The 19,293-nt window shown below is 39.6% G+C and overlaps 1 protein-coding gene across 4 annotated transcripts in view; it reads left to right on the plus strand.

Moving 5' to 3' along the window:
• LOC114647705 (CLOCK-interacting pacemaker-like) overlaps positions 1 to 19,293 on the plus strand; it is a 169,893-nt gene that overhangs the window by 139,095 nt on the left and 11,505 nt on the right. For all 4 annotated transcript variants that reach the window (XM_051932739.1, XM_051932737.1, XM_051932732.1 and 1 more), the window contains one exon: positions 9,587 to 9,753. In XM_051932739.1, coding sequence (XP_051788699.1) covers positions 9,587 to 9,753 — 167 coding nt within the window. The remainder of the gene's footprint in view (positions 1 to 9,586; positions 9,754 to 19,293) is intronic.

Raw genomic sequence — 19,293 nt, forward strand, 5'->3', positions numbered from 1 at the left:
CTAGGTGTGCGAACAGCCCCCCTGCTCAATCCCCCTACGTCAGGATCAGAGAAAGTCAGCGCAAGAGAGAGAGAGAGAAAAGTAAGTTGGGTAGCTTCTCAGCCATCTGCCAATAGCGTCCCTTGTATGAAATCAACTGGGCAAACCAACTGAGGAAGCATTTACCAGAAATTAAAAGACCCATTGTCCGCAGAAATCCGCGAAGCAGCGAAAAATCTGCGATATATATTTAAATATGCTTACATATAAGCCTCGAAAGGCAAAGCGCGATATAGCGAGGGATTACTGTATAATCTCTTGCTTGTGTCTGAGAAGTGCCATCACATCAAGCTTACATCGTAGTCGCTCTAAGCGGACAATAAAAGACCTAGGTTTAAAGGTGCTTGGTCTGTTTGTGCGATAAGCCGCTGCTATCTCAATGTCGAGTTTAAAATCATCTCCAATTATTCTAGACAGTAATTCTACTGCAAATTTCACTGGGCTTGAGTTTTCTCGTTTCTCAGGTGTACCCTCAATTCTTATATTGTTTCTTCTGCACCCATCCTCCATGGCTGCAAGTCTGTCTCCAAGTTTTTTGCATTCGGAATTCGCAGCTGTGGCTTTTTCATCGGCGTTAGACGCCAGTTGTTCCGCTGTTTCAACTCGAGCCGTGAATGCCTGCTTAATGTCTTCCAGCTGATCTGTAACGTCATTAATCTGGTCGGCAAGCATTTTCAGTTTGGATTTAGTTTCTTCGATGTGTTCCACAAATTTCTCCAACATGCCTTTAAAGTTCACGTCAAAACGTTTAAATAGACGCGTTTCCTTATCTTTGTTATCCTTCTTAAGCTCGTTCTTAAGCTCAATGGTCTCCTTCTTAAGATCATTCTTGTTGTCTTTCTTAAGCTCATTTATGGCAGTAACCATGGCAGTGGCCAGTGTAGCGATCATCTCTTTCAGTTCGGACAAGTTCGCTTCGGCTTTCGTGCTCCGCGAGTGGAAATGCAGCTCCTGTTACAGGAGCTGTGGGCTCGCGATGAGTAGATGAGAGCACATCCTGCAGGGCCTTTTCTAGTCTCGAATGATCTTCAGAAATCGGCGATCCATCGTGACCTGTATCACTTGCACCTTCGCTCCCATTTTCACTCTCGACTGGAGACGATACAATGGAGCGGGGTCCCAGGAAATCTGCACATTCGTCTGCCTGTTCTAGGTCAGTCTCTGAGAGGCCATACCTTGCACTCGGGCCGGATGTCTGTCCAGACTTTGATGCAGCTTTTAGTTTCTTTTCCGGTTCTTTATGACTTTTCTTCTTGTTACTCATGCTTGTATATTGTAGTGGAAGTTCCTTGGTCGGGTTAAATACAGGATACCTCTAAATAATATGAAATACGTGGGAAAATAAAGCCGCTGCTAGCGGAGCTCTGCTTCAGACGTCCAACTCCTATAAACGGACGAGACCAACTCCCCCAGAATCTTTTCAATTTAATATTTCTGTTCCCCTTCATCCATAATTTTAGGGTAGCCATGGATTACTGATAATACCTACAGGTTTCAAACATGAAGTATGGAATACAGAATAAAATCTAAAATGCTGAGGCAGTACCACAAACCTATAGGAAAGTGAATTAACTTTTTTTCCAAAGAGTCTAGAGACATAGGACTTTCTACACTAACTTTATCCCTTTTGCAAATATCACTTGCCTTGACATAAGAATAATTTGGCAGTCTTACTCAAAAGAAAACAAAAAAAGTCCTGGCTATCTATAAATCATATTATTAAATAAATTGCTAAACATCAGAGAGTAGATTGTTTAGAAACTGCCCGTAAGCTTTGACATCAAGCATACCAGTATCTATCTATCTATCCCGTGCCACCATCTTTCAATATCAATAGAATGATGACTGACATCTCTTGTTATGGCACTGATGGTCACATGCTGGTACAAACAATGCATTAAGGATAACTGTACAAAAAAAGTTCTTGCAATGAAAGCTCAAACCAAGACACCAACGCAATTAGATCACAACAAAACAAATAACAAATAAGAAAAATCCTTAATCATAAATGACAGAGGACAACCAAGAATAAAATTCATAACAAATCATGACAGAAGAAAACAAAAAAAAATTAGGCACGATCTATGGAGCTTATAAATCTCTGGGGGGTCCTATAACACAAAGTCAGACACAGTAACAGTATTTTTGTTTTTACACAGCATAAACAATTACTTCTTTTTCCTTAGATAAAGTAATACTTATTTGTTTTAGGAACTTGTGTTATCAAAAATTGTTTAATTTAGTGAAGTAATGCTTACATTTGTTATCTCGGCTCAGTATTTGACTCAATGAATAATTCTGATAACAAGTTAGTCATTTAACGATCTAGCAAAACCTACCTAGTTTAATAGGTGCGTAAAAAAAAAAAAAAAAACATTAGCTTAAGGTATTAGTTTCCACTTCTATGGTAATATTAGTAACACCCATCAGTACTACATGGTCACAGTTTATAGCTAAGTCTGGTAAAAAGCTCCCAAATTCAGTCATGGAAAAATAAATGTGTCCTAGGTGGTCTATTTGTATAAATTAGTACAGTTGTATTAGATAGCTTTAATATCCAGTGCAAGTGCTTAATGGGATATACATTTACCAATTTTTTAGAAGAATGTTCATCAAACACATTTATTCTAAAGCCACCTCCTTGGCCAGTATTTCCTGATTTGTAAAGAAATAAGAATCCATTAGGAGCTATCTCAATGAAGAGAATAGTGTCAGATTTATTAAAAGATTTCAGTAAGGTAACAGAGAACAGACTGAGTACTTAATATAATGTTGTTATATATAGTTGAGTACTTAATACAATATTGTTCACTAAAGCAGCTTTATGTCCACGTGAACTAATGTTTAGCAAACAACCTTACAACTTCAAAGATGTTTTGGGTTGGTTTTATCTTAATTTGAATTAATGTATTAAGGCAGATGCCATTGATGGTGGATCTAATTTTAATGCTTTGTCTATTTATGCTGCATATTTTTCAGTTCTAAGCTGATTTCTGTTTTATTACATGACTAAAGTTTTGATATGCCCCACAGTAAGGCTTTTGGATATCAGCTACAAAAGAATTACAGAAAGGGTTAAAAGACTGCAATTTAAGACCACGGGGGCTGTATCCTAAATGGTGTACTTATTTTTCAGCCAGGTAATTTTGATGCCATTTGTTTTTGTAAAGTGTAAGATTCCCTCAGTTTGGATGAGTACTGCCCCCTTCAAAAATTCAGACCATTCCTCATTCATCCCAGTTATTACCAAAAGCTATGCTTTTATTTTCTCACCTAGTTTCTGTCCAGCACTGACAAAAACACAATGTGATATAGAACACAAGCTTCTCTATGTAATCTTCAACATTTTTTGCCTTGTGGCATAGGGGTATGAAGCCCCTGTTTAATACCACAGACTGATGCAAAACAATATAATTTGAGGTGACATGAGGCAATATGGTGTACAGTTGTGGTGACAAGTTTACTTACATGGACATGTATGTCAGGGCATCACTGAGCTTTCAATGATTTCTACAACTGTTCTTTTTCTGTAAAAGAATGACTACAAAACATACATCTTTATTGTCAAAAATGTTTAACTTTATTGTAGGTTTTCTGAAACCAACACAGGGTCAAAATTATATATACAGGTTCAAACATATACATACAACACACCTAAAATTTGTTGAATGTCCCTTAGCACATTTCACCTTGATCAGATGCTTGTGTAAACCACCAACAAGGTGCTAGCAGAATTCTGGTTTAATACTTTACCACTATTCTTAGCAGCATTGGTAGAGTTCAACCTAGCACTTTTTTTTTTTTTTATTGAAAATCCACATATTTTCAGTAGGGCTGAGGTCAGGACTTTGTGAAATCCATTCTGAGCACTTAATGTTAGCCTGATTTGATGTGTGTTTAGAGTAATTGCCCAGTTGGAACACCTAGTTGTGTCCAAGTTTATAAGCTTCCAGCTAATGTGAAGTTTTGTTGAAGACAAAGAGATAAGAGACGAAGAGGTAATCCTCTTTCTTAAGTATTCCACCCAGATTGTGCAATGCACCAGTTCTTCTGGCAGCAAAACAGACACTGAGCATAATGCTACTGTCCTTGGGGTTGAATGTCTAACCTTTTCTGCTCCAAATATACCCCAGGTCATTGCGACCAGTTAACTCAATCCTTGTAGTGTGTGTTGGTCAATCCAATATGTGCTCTCAAATGAGTCCTTTTATGGCAGCACAGAGAACCTACCAGCCATTATCAATCATGATCACTAACAGGCAGTTAAGAGGCACAAAGTTAACATACATTGTGGAAGTTTCAGCACCACTTAATTAATATTCTAAATAGGTGTATGTACATTTCTGACCCTTTATGTGTAATTTCAACCCTGTGATGGCTTCAGAAAACTTGCATGCTACGTTTCAAATTTTTTTTCTTTTAATAAATCATTCTACCACAGTATAATTTTTATAAGCTTCAAAAATTAATCTTGGCTATTTTGGAGCCTTGCAGCAAAGTTGTAAAAATAAGATTTCTACAGCAGTGCTGATAAGGCTTGCATGGTCTTGAAAAATTTCCTACACCATTCTACTGATGAAAAGTAAAAATTGGAACCTGTGCTGTTGAAAATTAAATTCATAGGTTGTGTTGACATGGATCAGAAGTATTTTTTACATTTAACATTGACTATATTTGTCTGGTATGGGGCGGAGTATTGGCTCTGAGGGTAGGAATCTGCACTGGCAATCGGAAGGTTGCTGGTTCAATTTCCGCTAAACACCAGAAGTGACTCTATTCCCTTGGGCCCTGGAGCAAAGCCCTTAACCTGCAATTGTTTCATCCTGAGTATGACGTTAATCTGCATCCAGCCCTGCAAGTAGATCCTCCAACTTACAGGAAAAACTTAGGTGTTGGTGGCAGAATTGGCACTCCAGCCACCATAAAAAAACCTCACACTGTTCCAGTGTGGTGCGGAGGTGTCGGGTCCCAATCCATGTAGTTCTTCGTGTTGTGGGCATGGCAACGTGCTATCAGTGCATGCTCCCAACTTTTCTCTCTCTATATATATTTGTCTGGGGGTAGTATTGTTTTTAACTCGATAGTTGCTGTGGTTTTATCCAATTTCTTAATCTGATGTGAACTCAATATCTTATTTAGATGACAGACCCTACTGTTTGTGTAAACTCACTGTGATATAGGGATACATATCCTGTATTCAAAGATGGTTTTTAGTTTTAAACACAGGTTTATTGTAAAAGTATGTGGTAGGTTGAAGTGCTTAGATGCATATTAAGCAGTGCTCATACACATTGACTTTCTGCTCACCCTAACTATTGAATATTTGTTCTGTTCTGGAAACAATTTACATATCTAATATTATCTTTGGGAACTTGCACAATAATTCATGAGTAACAAGGGAATTATTGCAAAATTTGCAAAGCAGCACAGTATTTTTGTTTTTCCATAGCATAAAAGTCCCTTCTGGTTGCTTGGTTACATTAACACTTTCTTGTTTGAGGCACGTCTGTTAATCATTGTTATTCCTTGTGGCATCATTTATGTGCTGAGTATACTGCATAAAGTAATTTTAAGTTTTACTTAAAAGGAAAAAATAACACACATACAAAAGAAAAAGATGAGATAACATTACCTACACAGGTTCACGAACCTCAGAATGTCAGCCCTGTTATTTTTTTTTCTGAATTACTTCTGTACATTTCTCTACTTGATCCTTTATCTACTACTAGCCAACCCGCGGCGTAACATACGCCGCATAATTATGTATTGATGGGTGAACACTTGCTGAACGACACAGTTGTCCAAATGGGGTGGGTTTGTGGATACCACTGTAAATGAATGAAAATATGGACCTCTGGAGAGAGCAACATACAATTGTCCGTGACTGAAAGCGGGATCGTCTGTGACAATGGAGGCCACGATGGTGAAAGTTACTTCGTCGGTAGGGATAAGTTTCAGCACTTGTTCATTAAGGTGTAGCGAGTCTTCGTTGTTGACGCTTAATATAGCTTGCGTACTGAGTTGTTCCGGAGTCACAGTTGAGAAACACTTTTTTAATGTCTTTTAAGCACAGGGAAAAAAATTAACATGTGAAACATCCGAAATGTAATAAGCCACCAAGAAAAGTAACATTGCAACAATGCACGCTACGATCTGATCGCTGTAAACAGAAGTGAAAACAAAATCGAGGCCAGTGCATTCTTTAACTGCCTTGTAGCGCAATGGTAGTGCTGCTGTTTTGCAGTAAGGAGACTGTGGAAGATTTTGGGTTCGCTTCCCGGTTTCTCCCTGTGTGGATAGCGCTTTGAATACTGAAAACACTGGTATATCAATTTAGTGAAGTATTATTATTCTTATGCGTCCAGCGCTCTCTCTCGCGCGCGCCTGTATGCGTGTGTGTGTCGCTCGCTCACTCACTGCACGTGTTCCTGCAGGCATACCAGTAAGTGAATGAAAAGATGGAACTCTGGAGAGAGCAACATACAACTGTCCGTGACTGAAAACTGGTTTTGGCAGATACATGCACATCTTTTTGAAAGTTTGGCCCTGTGCCTTATCAATTGTCATCGCAAAGGCAAATCTAACGGGAAATTGTCTTCGTGTTAAAGTAAAAGGCAAATTATCCGCGACAAACAAACTGTTCTAAACGCTGCATACCAACCCGTAGTATACGCCGCATAATCATGTTTTTTAAGCAGAGGGAAAAAATGAACATTTGCAAAATCCGTAACGCCGCTTTCAGTAAGTATAATGCACACGCGTTTAATTTGTCAGCCACTTTTTGCCAGCCGTCTTTTCTGGTTTGGGCTGCTTTTGCAGGGTTACCGCTTGTGCATATTAAATCTTGAAATCCTTCGAGTAACTAATTAACTAACTAACACCCACCCACCCAGCTTGTGAGAAAAAAATGTGCCCGTTCTTTCATCATTTTGTTGCAGCCTATCAAAGACTTGTTGATCATGTTTTCTAGAGTCAATATACAGTGGAACCTCAGTTCACGACCATAATTTGTTCCAAACCTCTGGTCGTAAACCGATTTGGTCGTGAACTGAAGCAATTTCCCCCATAGGATTGTATGTAAATACAATTAATCCATTCCAGACCATACGAACTGTATGTAAATATATTTTTGTAAAGATTTTTAAGCACAAATATAGTTAATCATTACACCATAGAATGCACAGTGTAATAGTAAAAACATTGAATAACACTGACACAAACACCCAGGCTCCCTGCTCAGCTGCATGCTCTCTCTCTCTCTCTCAGCAGCACTCGAGCCTCCCCAGCCCCCCCCCCCCCTCTCTCTCAGCAGCAGCAAGCCCCCCCAGCCCCCCCCCCCTCTCTCTCTCTCTCTCTCAGCAGCACTGAGCCCCCTCCCCCTCTCTCTCTCAGAAGCACGGCGAGCCCTCTCTCTCTCTCTGTAACATTGCAGCAGTTGTATAAACACTTTTTTTTAAAATGAGTTTTAAGCACAGGGGGAAAAATGGAACATTTGAACAAATCCGAACTTTGTTTAAAAGCCAACCAAGATAGTAACATTGCAGGAGTTCACCATTTTTAATCAGGCGACTGACAGTAGTGGAGTCAGGCACAGAGAAGGTCAGCTGCTGGGAAAGCGTCTCGACTGTTGCAGGGCGGTGAAGCAGGTGAGATGCTAATGAAAAAGAGGCACAGGGCTTATTGGTTTTTAAAGACTGCTTCCTTCATTGTGTTTTAACCTCAGTTTTAAAGGATTGCGCGGCTTTCTCTGTCGCGCTGCCTGTGTGTGCGTGGCTCTCTCTCTCGCGCTGCCTGTGTATGCCTCTGTCTCTCTCTGGCGCTGCCTCTGTGTGAACCAAGGTTCCACTGAGGTTGACTAATGAAAAGTTAACGTGGCTCAGAGCTGCATGTGGACTGTGGCACAGACAAACAGAAATGACGGCATGTTTTCCGAGGCGTAGCGTCCGAGTTGGTGGGCGTGGCTCTGCGAGTTGTCGTCGCATCCAATGGTCTTAGAGTTGGTGGGCGTGGCTCCTTCCTGCGTGCGCCATGGGTGTCTTACTTGTCGGCGGCTTAGTGAATCCACGCCCCTTCCAGCGTGCTTTCCATGGTCGGCTACTTGTCTTCTGGCTTAGTGAATTATATATATAGATATGTCCTGTTGTTCCCTGCGGTGCTTTATGCCCTTGAAAGTGTGCCCCATAGTATAACACATTGCTTTTGACTATTTATTAACTCTGCTGAATATCACTACTTCAACATGCAAAAACAATCCAAAACTCCTAAAACATTCTCTGACATACCTCTGTTACATTTTTCTCTCTCCTGCTTCTCTCCTGTAAGTGACTATGTCATTTCTTACCTCCTGTCTAACCACACTCCCACCATCTATGCACTGGACCCTATTCCTTCACATCATTCTTCATTCTGTCTTTCTTTCCTTGAATTTCTGCATCTCTTTTTCATGCCTCAATGACCTCTGATATCAACTCTACTGATTTCAAGAAGCGTGATTAGTTAGTGTTAGTCAAGTTAGTGTGATCCCTAATCTCAAGGAACCCTCTCTCAACTAAGACTTTTTTTGAGATGTACTATCCTGTCTTCCACCTGCCATTCCTGCCTAAGACTATAAAATGTATGGTACACAAACAACTGGACCCTCTTCAATCTGGATTCCACAAAGGCCACTGTACAGAGAATGCACTGCTATCAGTCACAAATGCTCATAAATCTGCTCAAGCTGCTTCTCTGTCCTCTTTTCTTATCTTTCAATACCTTTCATCTTTTAACCACTCCTTGCTTATCCCTCCCATCAGTAAATCCAGAATCTGTGGTTCTATTTTGGAATGGTTCAAGTCCTACCTTTATGACCGATCCTTTTGTGTCTGTTGGTCTAACTCATTATCTTCTCCACAAAACTATCCACATGTGTGCTTCAAGGATCAGTGTTGTGTCCACTTCTCTTTTTTCTCATCATTCTCTTCTTAGGCAATGCTGTTTCTTTTCATGGCTTCTGCAATGATCTTCCTCCTATTTCACTCAGGTTTCAGCCCAGAACTCAATGCTTCTCCATTCTGGCTGCTAAGCTGTAGAATGATCTTAATTTGGTTATTTGAACTTCACCCATTTTAGTCATGTTTAGATATCTTATGAAAACCCACATTTTTGTTAAATATTTTGAAACTGTTTCTATACTACACGATAGTTGCTGTCGTACTGATCAAGAGTTTCCGATACTGATTTGTGTCTTAGACTGGTTGCAGGTATAATTACACAGAAGTAGTAGTACTACACTGTCTTGCTCGTTTTTTTTTATCTTGTTCTCTGTTGCTTTTGAAATTTGCACCTTCTAATGATTGTTAAATGTATTATGACTTGTGTTGTCAGTTGCCTTGAATAAAGGCATCTATAAAAATAATAATAATAATAGTAATATTAAGTTGATTACATGTAATCTGTAAGTGTTGTTTTTATTTTGGGCAGTATATCTCAACTGTCTGATCCTTCTTGCTTTTAAGAGTTTATGATGACAACATTAGAGCTTCCTCTCTTTCTCTCTCCTTCACAGACACCAGCTCGGAGTACCTGCAGACTGATTCGGAAGACCAGTCCCGCTCCTCATCCAGATCTAGCTTTGGTAATATTTCAGCCAGACAGAAAGGAGTCCAACAGAAGGGAGCAGCCTTTGAAAGCATTGCCCCAGTATACATTGTTAAAAATGTGGTTTTGAAGCAGGTAAACTGGCTTTATTGTACATTAGCACCTGTATTGACAACATCGCGCCCACAATACCTACAATACCAGTCAAGAAGTTCCCCAACCAGAAGCCCTGGATAAACAGTCAGGTACGCCACATGTTGCGTGCCCGCTGTCTTTCATTTAGATCAGGCACTGAGACGGAGTACAAAGTTGCGAAGTACGGACTAAGAAAAGCCATCACACCAGCCAAGAGGCAGTACATAGAGAAGCTGGAGGGCTTCTATTCTACGGATGACTCTGGAAGTATGTGGCAGGGTCTACAGCACATCACAGACTACAGGACCACCACCAGCACAATCAGCTCTACAGACAGTCTGCCGGATGATCTCAACACTTTCTACACCCGCTTTGAGACATTCAGCAACAGCACAGAGTGAAGGCACACACACACCTGGACCACCCAAACCCCCTCCCCACTCCACCCAATGGTCTCTTCAGGTCAGATACACAAAGCACTAAGGAAGATCAACCCCCATAAGGCAGCAGGACCAGACAACATCCCTGGGTGGTCTCTCAGAGCATGTGCCAACGAGACCTCACCGGCCACTGTTCATCCAAGGGCTTGAAGTGGAGAGGGTGAGCAGCATTAAATACCTGGGCATCTATATCAGTGAGAACCTCACTTGGACACTTAACACCACACAGCTGGTCAAGAGGGCTCAACAGCGGCTGTACTTTCTGAGGAGGCTGAGGAAGTTTGGTATGTCGACTAAGATCCTCTGCAACTTTTATAGCTGCATTGTTGAGAGCATCTTGACACAGCTGCATCACCGTGTGGTACAACAACAACAACATTTATTTATATAACACATTTTCATAAAAAAAGTAGCTCAAAGTGCTTTACATAATAAAGAAAAGAAAAATAAAAGACAAAATAAGAAATTAAAATAAGACAACATTAGTTAACATAGAAAAGGAGTAAGGTCCGATGGCCAGTGTGGACAGAAAAAACAAACAAAAAAAAAATCCAGAAAGCTGGAGAAAAAAAATAAAATCTGTAGGGGTTCCAGGCACGAGACCGCCCTGACCCTTCTGGGCATTCTACCTAACATAAATGAAATAGTCCTCTTTGTTGTTAGGTTTCTCATGGAGTCACTTGATGCTGATGGTCATACAGACTTCTGGCTTTTAATCCATCCATCATTGTTGGAACATCATGGTGCTTTGGGTAGATGGTGGTGGCGCAAGCCACCGCCAAAAGGACACCAGAAAAGGAAACAGAAGAGAGAGTAGGGGTTAGTACAGATTTTAGAGCCACCATGAATAGTTATTATAATGAATTGGATATACAGAGTATCAGGATTTAAATTACAGTGAAGTTATGAGAAGGCCATGTTAAAATAATGTGTTTTCAGCAGTTTTTTAAAGTGCTCCATTGTATTAGCCTGGCGAATTCCTACTGGCAGGCTATTCCAGATTTTAGGTGCATAACAACAGAAAGCCGCCTCACCACTTCTTTTAAGTTTTGCTCTTGGAATTCTAAGGAGACACTCAGTTGAGGATCTGAGGTTGTGATTTGGAATATAAGGTGTCAGACATTCCGATATATAAGATGGGGTGAGATTATTTAAGGCTTTATAAACCATAAGCAGAATTTTAAAGTCAATCCTGAATGACACAGGTAACCAGTGTAGTGACATCAAAACTGGAGAAATGTGCTCGGATTTTCTTTTCCTGGTAAGGATTCTAGCAGCTGCGTTCTACACTAGTTACAAACGATTGATGTCTTTTTTGGGTAGTCCTGAGAGGAGTGTGTTACAGTAATCTAGTCGACTGAAAATAACTAGAACTAATTTCTCAGCATCTTTCAATAATATAAGAGGTCTAACTTTTGCTATGTTTCTTAAGTGAAAAAATGCTGTCCTAGTGATCTGATTAAGATGCGATTTAAAATTTAGATTACAGTTAACAGTTACCCCTAAGCTTTTTACCTCCGTTTTGACTTTTAATCCTAATGCATCCAGTTTATTTCTAATAGCCTCATTGTATCCATTATTGCCAATCACTAAGATTTCGGGTTTCTCTTTATTTAATTTGAGAAAGTTACTATTCATCCATTCTGAGATACAAGTTAGACATTGTGTTAGTGAATCAAGAGATGCAATTGATAAATACAGCTGTGTGTCATCAGCATAGCTGTGGTAGCTCACGTTGTGCCCCGAGATAATCTGACCTAATGGAAGTACGACAACACTACTGCTATGGACCGCAAATGCGAGCAGAGAGTGACTGCTGAAAAGATCACCAGGACCCCACTGCCCTCTCTGCAGAGCATCTACAACTGCAGAGTCCGCAGGAGAACTGCCTCGATCCTCAGGGACCCCTCCCACCCCCAGCATGAACTGTTCACACTTCTACCCTCAGGCAGGAGGTATAGAAATATGAAATGCAGGTCTTCCAGGCTAAAGAACTCTTTCTTTCCCAAGGCCATTAGACTCCTAAATAACTGACTGGAGTTTATAACCATGGTTCACCTCATTCTGTCTACCTCACACAGCTGTATTTGACTTGTCCATCACACACCTACCTGCACATTACACTTTATATTTCTATTCTGTTTTTATACTTTATGCTGCCTCTGTTATTTATTATATATCTGCTACTTATTATTTATGTTTATCTTTATATGTTGGTTTTGTCATTTGGTGTGGATAGCAAAGAAAGAATTTCATTGTACAGGGAAACGTGTTTCCTTACTGTGCACATGACAATAAACTTTGAACTTGAACTAGCTATATAACACTTTAAAAGCATGCTTTTATGATTAAAACATTCTTAAAACAATGCATTATTAAGTGAAATGTATGTTTTTTCAAAGTTCTTGATATCAGGAAAAAGAGGTTTAAAAAAATTGCTAATATACCTTTTTTTATTTTTCTTCCTGATGAGATATCTCTTGATCACTGAACTGCTGTCAATCCTTCTATTGAGTTTTATTGAACTTAAACTCTCTCCCTTCAAGTTCTGTTTTTTTATGCCATAATTGTTAGTATTTCATTTTTTTTTCCTACTGATTTTGTCAGCTTCATTTTCTGCCACTGTCATATTAACACTCAAACTGCCTCTCACCTTTCACTAAAGGTGAAAGGCGTGATAGGTTGAAGGGATACTAAATCCAAATTTCATATATCAAGGAGCAAGTGTACTATAACCTGTGCATGCTGGATGGCAAAGAAAAGCTGAGGCCAATGGCCTAGAGATAACAGTGATGGCACAACTAACAAAGGAAGCAAAGGCGTTCCTCTTTCTTTAAGCTTCAGAGATATAAGATAAAAAGATGTAAGATAACCTTCCTCTTACAAATGTAAACTTTTGCTGTGGTGTTTAAATATTAACAGCTTGATCAAGATAAGAGCAGTAAAAGCATTGAACTGAGCTAAATATACAAGCGATTTACCTAGAATCCCATGCCACCAAAAAAAAAAAAAAAATCTTTATTATAAAAATCAAATCCTGGAAAAGAAAAGCAGGGTGACTATACTTCATCTTCTCAGAAGTTCTCTGAAGACAATTAAAAGACCCGCGAGATGCAAACAATATCAAATAACACTCAGTTGTGTAAAGGCACGTAGCACACACAGATCCTGTGCTCTCAGCACATATAAAGCGTGTAAGGACAATGTGTTCTATATGAAACGTCAACGAATAAGCAAAGAAGAAAGAGCAGTGGGGAGAAAAGAGACCCAAAAGCGTTGGAGAGAAAAAAAGTCAGATAAGAGATTATGAAAGCAGTGGAATTCGAAAGACTCAAACAAACGATGGCATGATACACATGCAGAGAAAGGTAAAGAATATGAAAGCAGTAAAATTCGAAAGTATTGTAGCATCCCAGCCAAGTTGAAGCCTTTTTTGTTTTAAGTGACTGTTAGGCCCGATTGAGGGAGGATGGAGTACAGCATGAAAGACTGATAGCAGCGCGACAGCAGCAGAAAGGCAGCAACGGCACCTCCTTAGCATGCGTTCGGCAAACCACCCCAAACCCGCCCCCCCAAGACAACTCAAGAAGCAATAATACGTCCTGAGAAACTGATTTAACCACACCCAGGAATAGCACAATAGCCGGAAATAAAGGACAAGTATTGTTTTTACAATGTCACAAGAGACAAGGCAGTGAGACATCATTTAAAACAAGTCCACAGACATCTAACCTAGCAGTTGTTGGATTGCTGTTGGCAGACACACTTCATGTGCTCCTAGCTCTTAAAACAACGACAAGAGACAAGCAAACATGCAGTGTGTGTTCAGTCAAACTAACCCACCCCCCCCCCCCCCCCCACACACACACACACACACACCGTCTTCACAACGCAAGCAACAGAGATGTGAAGTGGCAAAAGGACAGCTGCTGTATAGGCTTTGAAATGATCGGGCAGCGAGACAAGCAGAACAGGCAGCTCGCCAGCAGCAGAAAGACAGCAGATTATCCGACGGCATCTCCTTGGCATACGTTCAGCCTCATCCCCTTAACAACATGAGCAGTGTTATACGGCGAGAAAAGAGATGTTACAATGCCCGGGGCCGGAAATAAAGTATTGTTTTCACAAAAGTTTCTAAAATAAAAGTGAAAATAATGCATATGCAACAATTCCCATGAAACTAAGAATCTGTTTAAAATATCCACTAAACCAAACCCGGGCTCCCCTAATGTGTGTGTGTATATGTATGTATATATATATATATATATATATATATATATATATATATATATATAATGACTTCTTTCAAATCACCACTGTTACCACAGAATTTAGCAACCAAATTCAAGCTCCTAACTTTCTTGATCAATTTTTTGTATGTATGTATGTATGTATGTATGGTGTGTTATTGACAAGACAGTGTGCTTATAAAGTAGTCTCCTTATCTAGAGTTGTATCAAACAGCCCAAAATATACTGTACATTAAATTCAAAAACCTACTTCTTGGTAGTGTAAGTACTGGAGCCAGTCTGAGCAAAACTAGGCAAAAGTCAGGAATCAACCCTTAGCGCAATATAGTTCATTACAGGATTTGCACATGGGGAAGTAGAATTATCACTTAAGCTAATATTTGTGAGTGATTTTAGTTTTTGATTTTTAATACATTCGTAAGTCTTTATGAAAACAATTTTTCACTTTGTCTTTATGGGTTGTTCAGTGCAGAAGGACGGGTGTTAATGTCAAATTTATCCATTTAAAATTAAATGCATTAATGTGTGCAGAAAATGAAGCAGTCTGAATACTTTCTGAATTCACTGTACATGTTTTGGGAATGTGGAAAGAAATCTGGGGTACCCACTGAAAAATCCATGCAGAATGTGAAAACTCAATGACAAAACAACCAAGCAGCTTTCAAACCCAGAATTCTGGATTCATGAAGCAACAGCCTAACCACTGCACCACTGTGTTGCTCATATTAGGTGTGAACTTTGGTAATTATTAACATCTTAAAAGCAGAAATGCATAATTTCTTACCATAATGTCACTCATAGATGCTGTCCTGGTAATTACAAGTGTACACCAACTGCTTTTGGATAAGTCGTCAGCCATGAGATAACCCTCTAGTCAGTTGTATATTTTTCCACCTCTTTTAGGCTAAACATCTTAACCTAAACAGAATTTCCATGGTCTGTAGTCATTTAAACGTTCAGTCTTTGCACATGTATAACAGTGACAGTACTTCAAAAATATTGTCCCTGTATACTTAAGTTACTGTTGCCTAAAAGGTGATATACCATGTTGTGCTGTTATCCTCAGGCCTCTTCACTTCTGTCTTATTTTAACAGTAGTGTTAGGCCTTTAGAACAAGGAAAGCACTGGAGATACAATTCAAGGACCATGGATAATGTCTGGGTGGGAGTCCATCATCTAAAGTGGGTGATGCAGCAAAACAATGGTTCAAAAAACAGGGGCAAATCAAGAGCAGAATGACTTGAACAGGTGAAACTTCATGTTCTGGAATTTCCAAATCAAATTTCAGGCCTCGTCCCAAATGAGATGCGGTGGCATGACCTCAAAAGATCTGTTCATGCAAGGAATTCCAGAAATACCAATGAACTTAAACAGTTTTTTGAAGTGGAGTCTAAAATTTTCCCTAACTGTTGTTCAGGTCTGATCAACAACTACAGCAACTGTTTGGTGAATGTTGCTGCTTCTAATAGACGTTCTACTTGTAACCAAATAGGATTGACAGACATTTTCCAGCTTGGGAATGTATAAACAATAGCGTTTAGCAATGACAAGAAGTACATGTTGGTCTGTTACTAATTTAAGCCAATTCTATTTGTCTACTGTTGTGCTTTTGTTGGAGATTAGACATTTGTATGAGTAATAAATATTCTACATGTAATACAGCTGTACAGACATCTATGCAGTTTTCACTCAGTAATAGTGACACAGTGGGGTGAAGATATCATCTCATATCCATTATGAAGGATACTAGGGGGCTCCGCCCCCTGCTCGCTTCGCTCGCCAACCCCTGGTGTTGGGAATGACAAAGAGCGTGATGTATGAATGAGATATAGAATAGTGTGAAGGTGTAGATGATGCAAATAGAAAGCAAACAATAAAGTGTGTGGCACAGTGTAAAGGTTTATTGGAAAATTTCTTTGTACACGCCGTTTAAGTGTAAAAGGTAATTCCAGGTCAGAACTTTTAAGGTCATTTAAGATGGTCATTATCGTGATCAGAGTCAACTTTGTCAGAGCTTAGAAAGAGTTGTGTCTCTCCAGGAAGTAATGGAATGACTTGGGTATTTATGTTTTCCACATTAATATTTTTTGGACATAATATAGTGCGTTGTGTTAAAAGGGGCATTTGGTCTAATGAGATTGCTGTTCCAAATCTCTCTGTAACTAAGTCGTCGCAGATAAAGGCTTGAGGAATTGTAATAATATGTGGCTGAAGTCCATCTGTATTGGTGAGTGTACCATCTCTCAGTTGTAATAAGCAATTGTTATGATCTGGTTCTGGACATCGTATCTTTTTTACTAACTGTATCTTTTGAAAGCAATGGCAATTGTCTGCGTATTTTAAGGTGCACTGAACAATAGCTGAGTGCATGGCATCTGGAAGAATAGCTAATCACTGTTTAAAATCTCCTCCTAATAAAAGTACCTTTCCTCCAAATCGAATATTATTATTCATAAACGTTTGTAGAAGTTTATGAATGGTGTTGAGTAAGTGACTTCATGCCATTGTACATTCATCAATAAACAACATTTTTTGAAGACGGATGTCACGTGCAGTGCCCACCGTTAATGTTCATAGTGGATACCGATTTGTAGGATCTAATGCAGTTGATAAAGATTTCACTTTCAGGTACATCGTTAGTTAGAATCTTCTGTAGATATTTAGTATATGAATGTAAAGAAGGCAGTCTAATTTGACCCTTTTGACAACAACGTCTAAATGTATTACTTGTATTGCCAGTTGTTTCTTCAGGGAAGTGAACTGAATGACAATGATTGCAAATGACATTCATTAATCGGAATGAATTTTTCCGGGGTATGTTTTGCTTGTGCCGTTTGAGAGGCGCGTTGTTGCATATGTAGTATTTGGGACGTGTTGTTTTGGAGCTGTAATCGATTTGCTTGTGCTGTGTGAGACGCCCGTTGTAGCCTTCCTTGCCGTTAACGTATGTCTGAGACGGGAGGTGTTTCGTTTTGAATCCGTGCCTGTTGCGATGCAGCACTTTGATTGATAGTTTGCGTCATGTGGATCCAGGATGTAGATTTGTGCATATTTGCGTTGTTGATTTGTTTCAGGGTGCACTGTTCCAATGCGATGCAGTATTTGTGCACATATGGGAAAGCAGTATGGGCCATTGCCTTTTGGTGGCCTGATATTTACTAAAAGCAAATGAACTATTGTAGGATCTAACGCAGTTCATAAAGTTTTTACTTTTAGGTACATCGTTAGTTAGAAGCTGTAGTTGAGCTTTGCGTTTTTGGAGTCGAGACATTTTTTCTTTTATTTTTTTTTTTTTTTTTTTTTTTTTTTTTTTTTTTTTTTTATATTTTTATTTTATTAATTTTCATTGTAATCATTCCATACAAACAGATCCATTTATAACCCAACAAATTTGAAAACAAATCAAACCCCACCCCTGAGAAGGAGAGCTTAGCTAAAGGAAAATTTCTTTAAGCTTTTTAATAAGGCAACATTAGACAAAAGAAGGGGAGAAGTAAATATTTATATAAATAAGAGATGGAGAAGGGAGTTAAATACAATAATAGTTAATTCTCTTATTCATACATACATTTTTTCTTTTAGAAATATGGATAAGTAATAAGAAGTATTGCACTCACTGTTAATATGGAGACTTTTCTGCGGTTGAACGGTTAATAGTGCCTTATGGTAATGAGATCCACCAATGCTGCATAGCCGTCTATTTTGTTGTTTCTTTCATGTTCGTGTGTTTGTTCCTGTTATCCTTTCCTTTTCGTTTTGTACCCGTGACCGTGTATTCATGACTTGTTTCAATATGTTTCCTTTTCTGCAGTTGAACGGTTAATAGTGCTTTATTGTAAGGAGATCCACCAATGCTGACACCTATGCTGTCTAGTGTGAAGGTGCTGACGTTCACTTTAGAATATGTGGCTTTGGGTGTGACTTCTTATGGATGTGGGTGGGGGTGTGGGGTTGTTGAGGATTGTTGTTGCGCGAGCGTCTTCTTTCTTTTTGTGTTCCTGTGTCTTGTTGAATCCCCCTCTTTGTGTGTGTCCCGTCCCTCGCTTGTAGGGTCTGTGGGGTGGTTTTGTGTTCTTTTTTTTGTGTTCCATGGGCTTGTTGAATCCCCCTCTTGGTGTGTGTCCCGTCCGGTGCCTGTAGGGGGGGGGGGGGTGCCTTGCTGTTGTGTGCGAGCCTCTTTTTTTTTTTTTTTTTTTTTTTTTTTTCGGGTCTAGTTTCGTGTGCAATGTGTTTCGTGCTTATCCTGCGTTTGACTTTGCGCCTCATTTCTCCTTTTTGTATGTGCTCACTCCTTTTTTCTGTGGTCTTGTCCGCCACTCGCGGCCCCTCATCCGCCTTTGTCGACCTCTTTTCTCCGCCTTTCTCCGACTCTCGCGGACTCTTTTTGCGCCTGCGCAGTACGTCTTTTTGCAGCTACGGCCCATGGCCGGATGTGCCTGCGTCCATCATCCGGTTTAGCATTCTCGGTTAGTAATATGGATAGGAGTCTGAAAAGAAAAGCAATACAAAAAAGGTGTGTATTAGATAGATACTTTATTAATCCCAATGGGAAATGTGATTTACCTCATGTATTGTTGGTTATTACACAAGACCAACAGCTAGTGACTCGAAGATACGAGGTGCGATCCAAACGTTCCTGGAATGCATTTATTTAAAAGCATACACACCAAATAACAATTAATGGTGAACAGTTCCTTCAAAATAGTCACCCGCTGAGTTGATACACCAATCCCAGTGAGGTTTCAACCTTTCGAAGCACTTCTGGAAGTCGTTTTTAGTCAGTGTGTTCAAGACGTCGGTTGTTACCGCTTGGATCTCCTCCACGGTCTCAAATCTGCGTCCCTTGAGC

This window comes from Erpetoichthys calabaricus, chromosome 1, assembly GCF_900747795.2.
Source record: "Erpetoichthys calabaricus chromosome 1, fErpCal1.3, whole genome shotgun sequence".
Taxonomy (NCBI): Eukaryota; Metazoa; Chordata; class Cladistia; order Polypteriformes; family Polypteridae; genus Erpetoichthys; species Erpetoichthys calabaricus.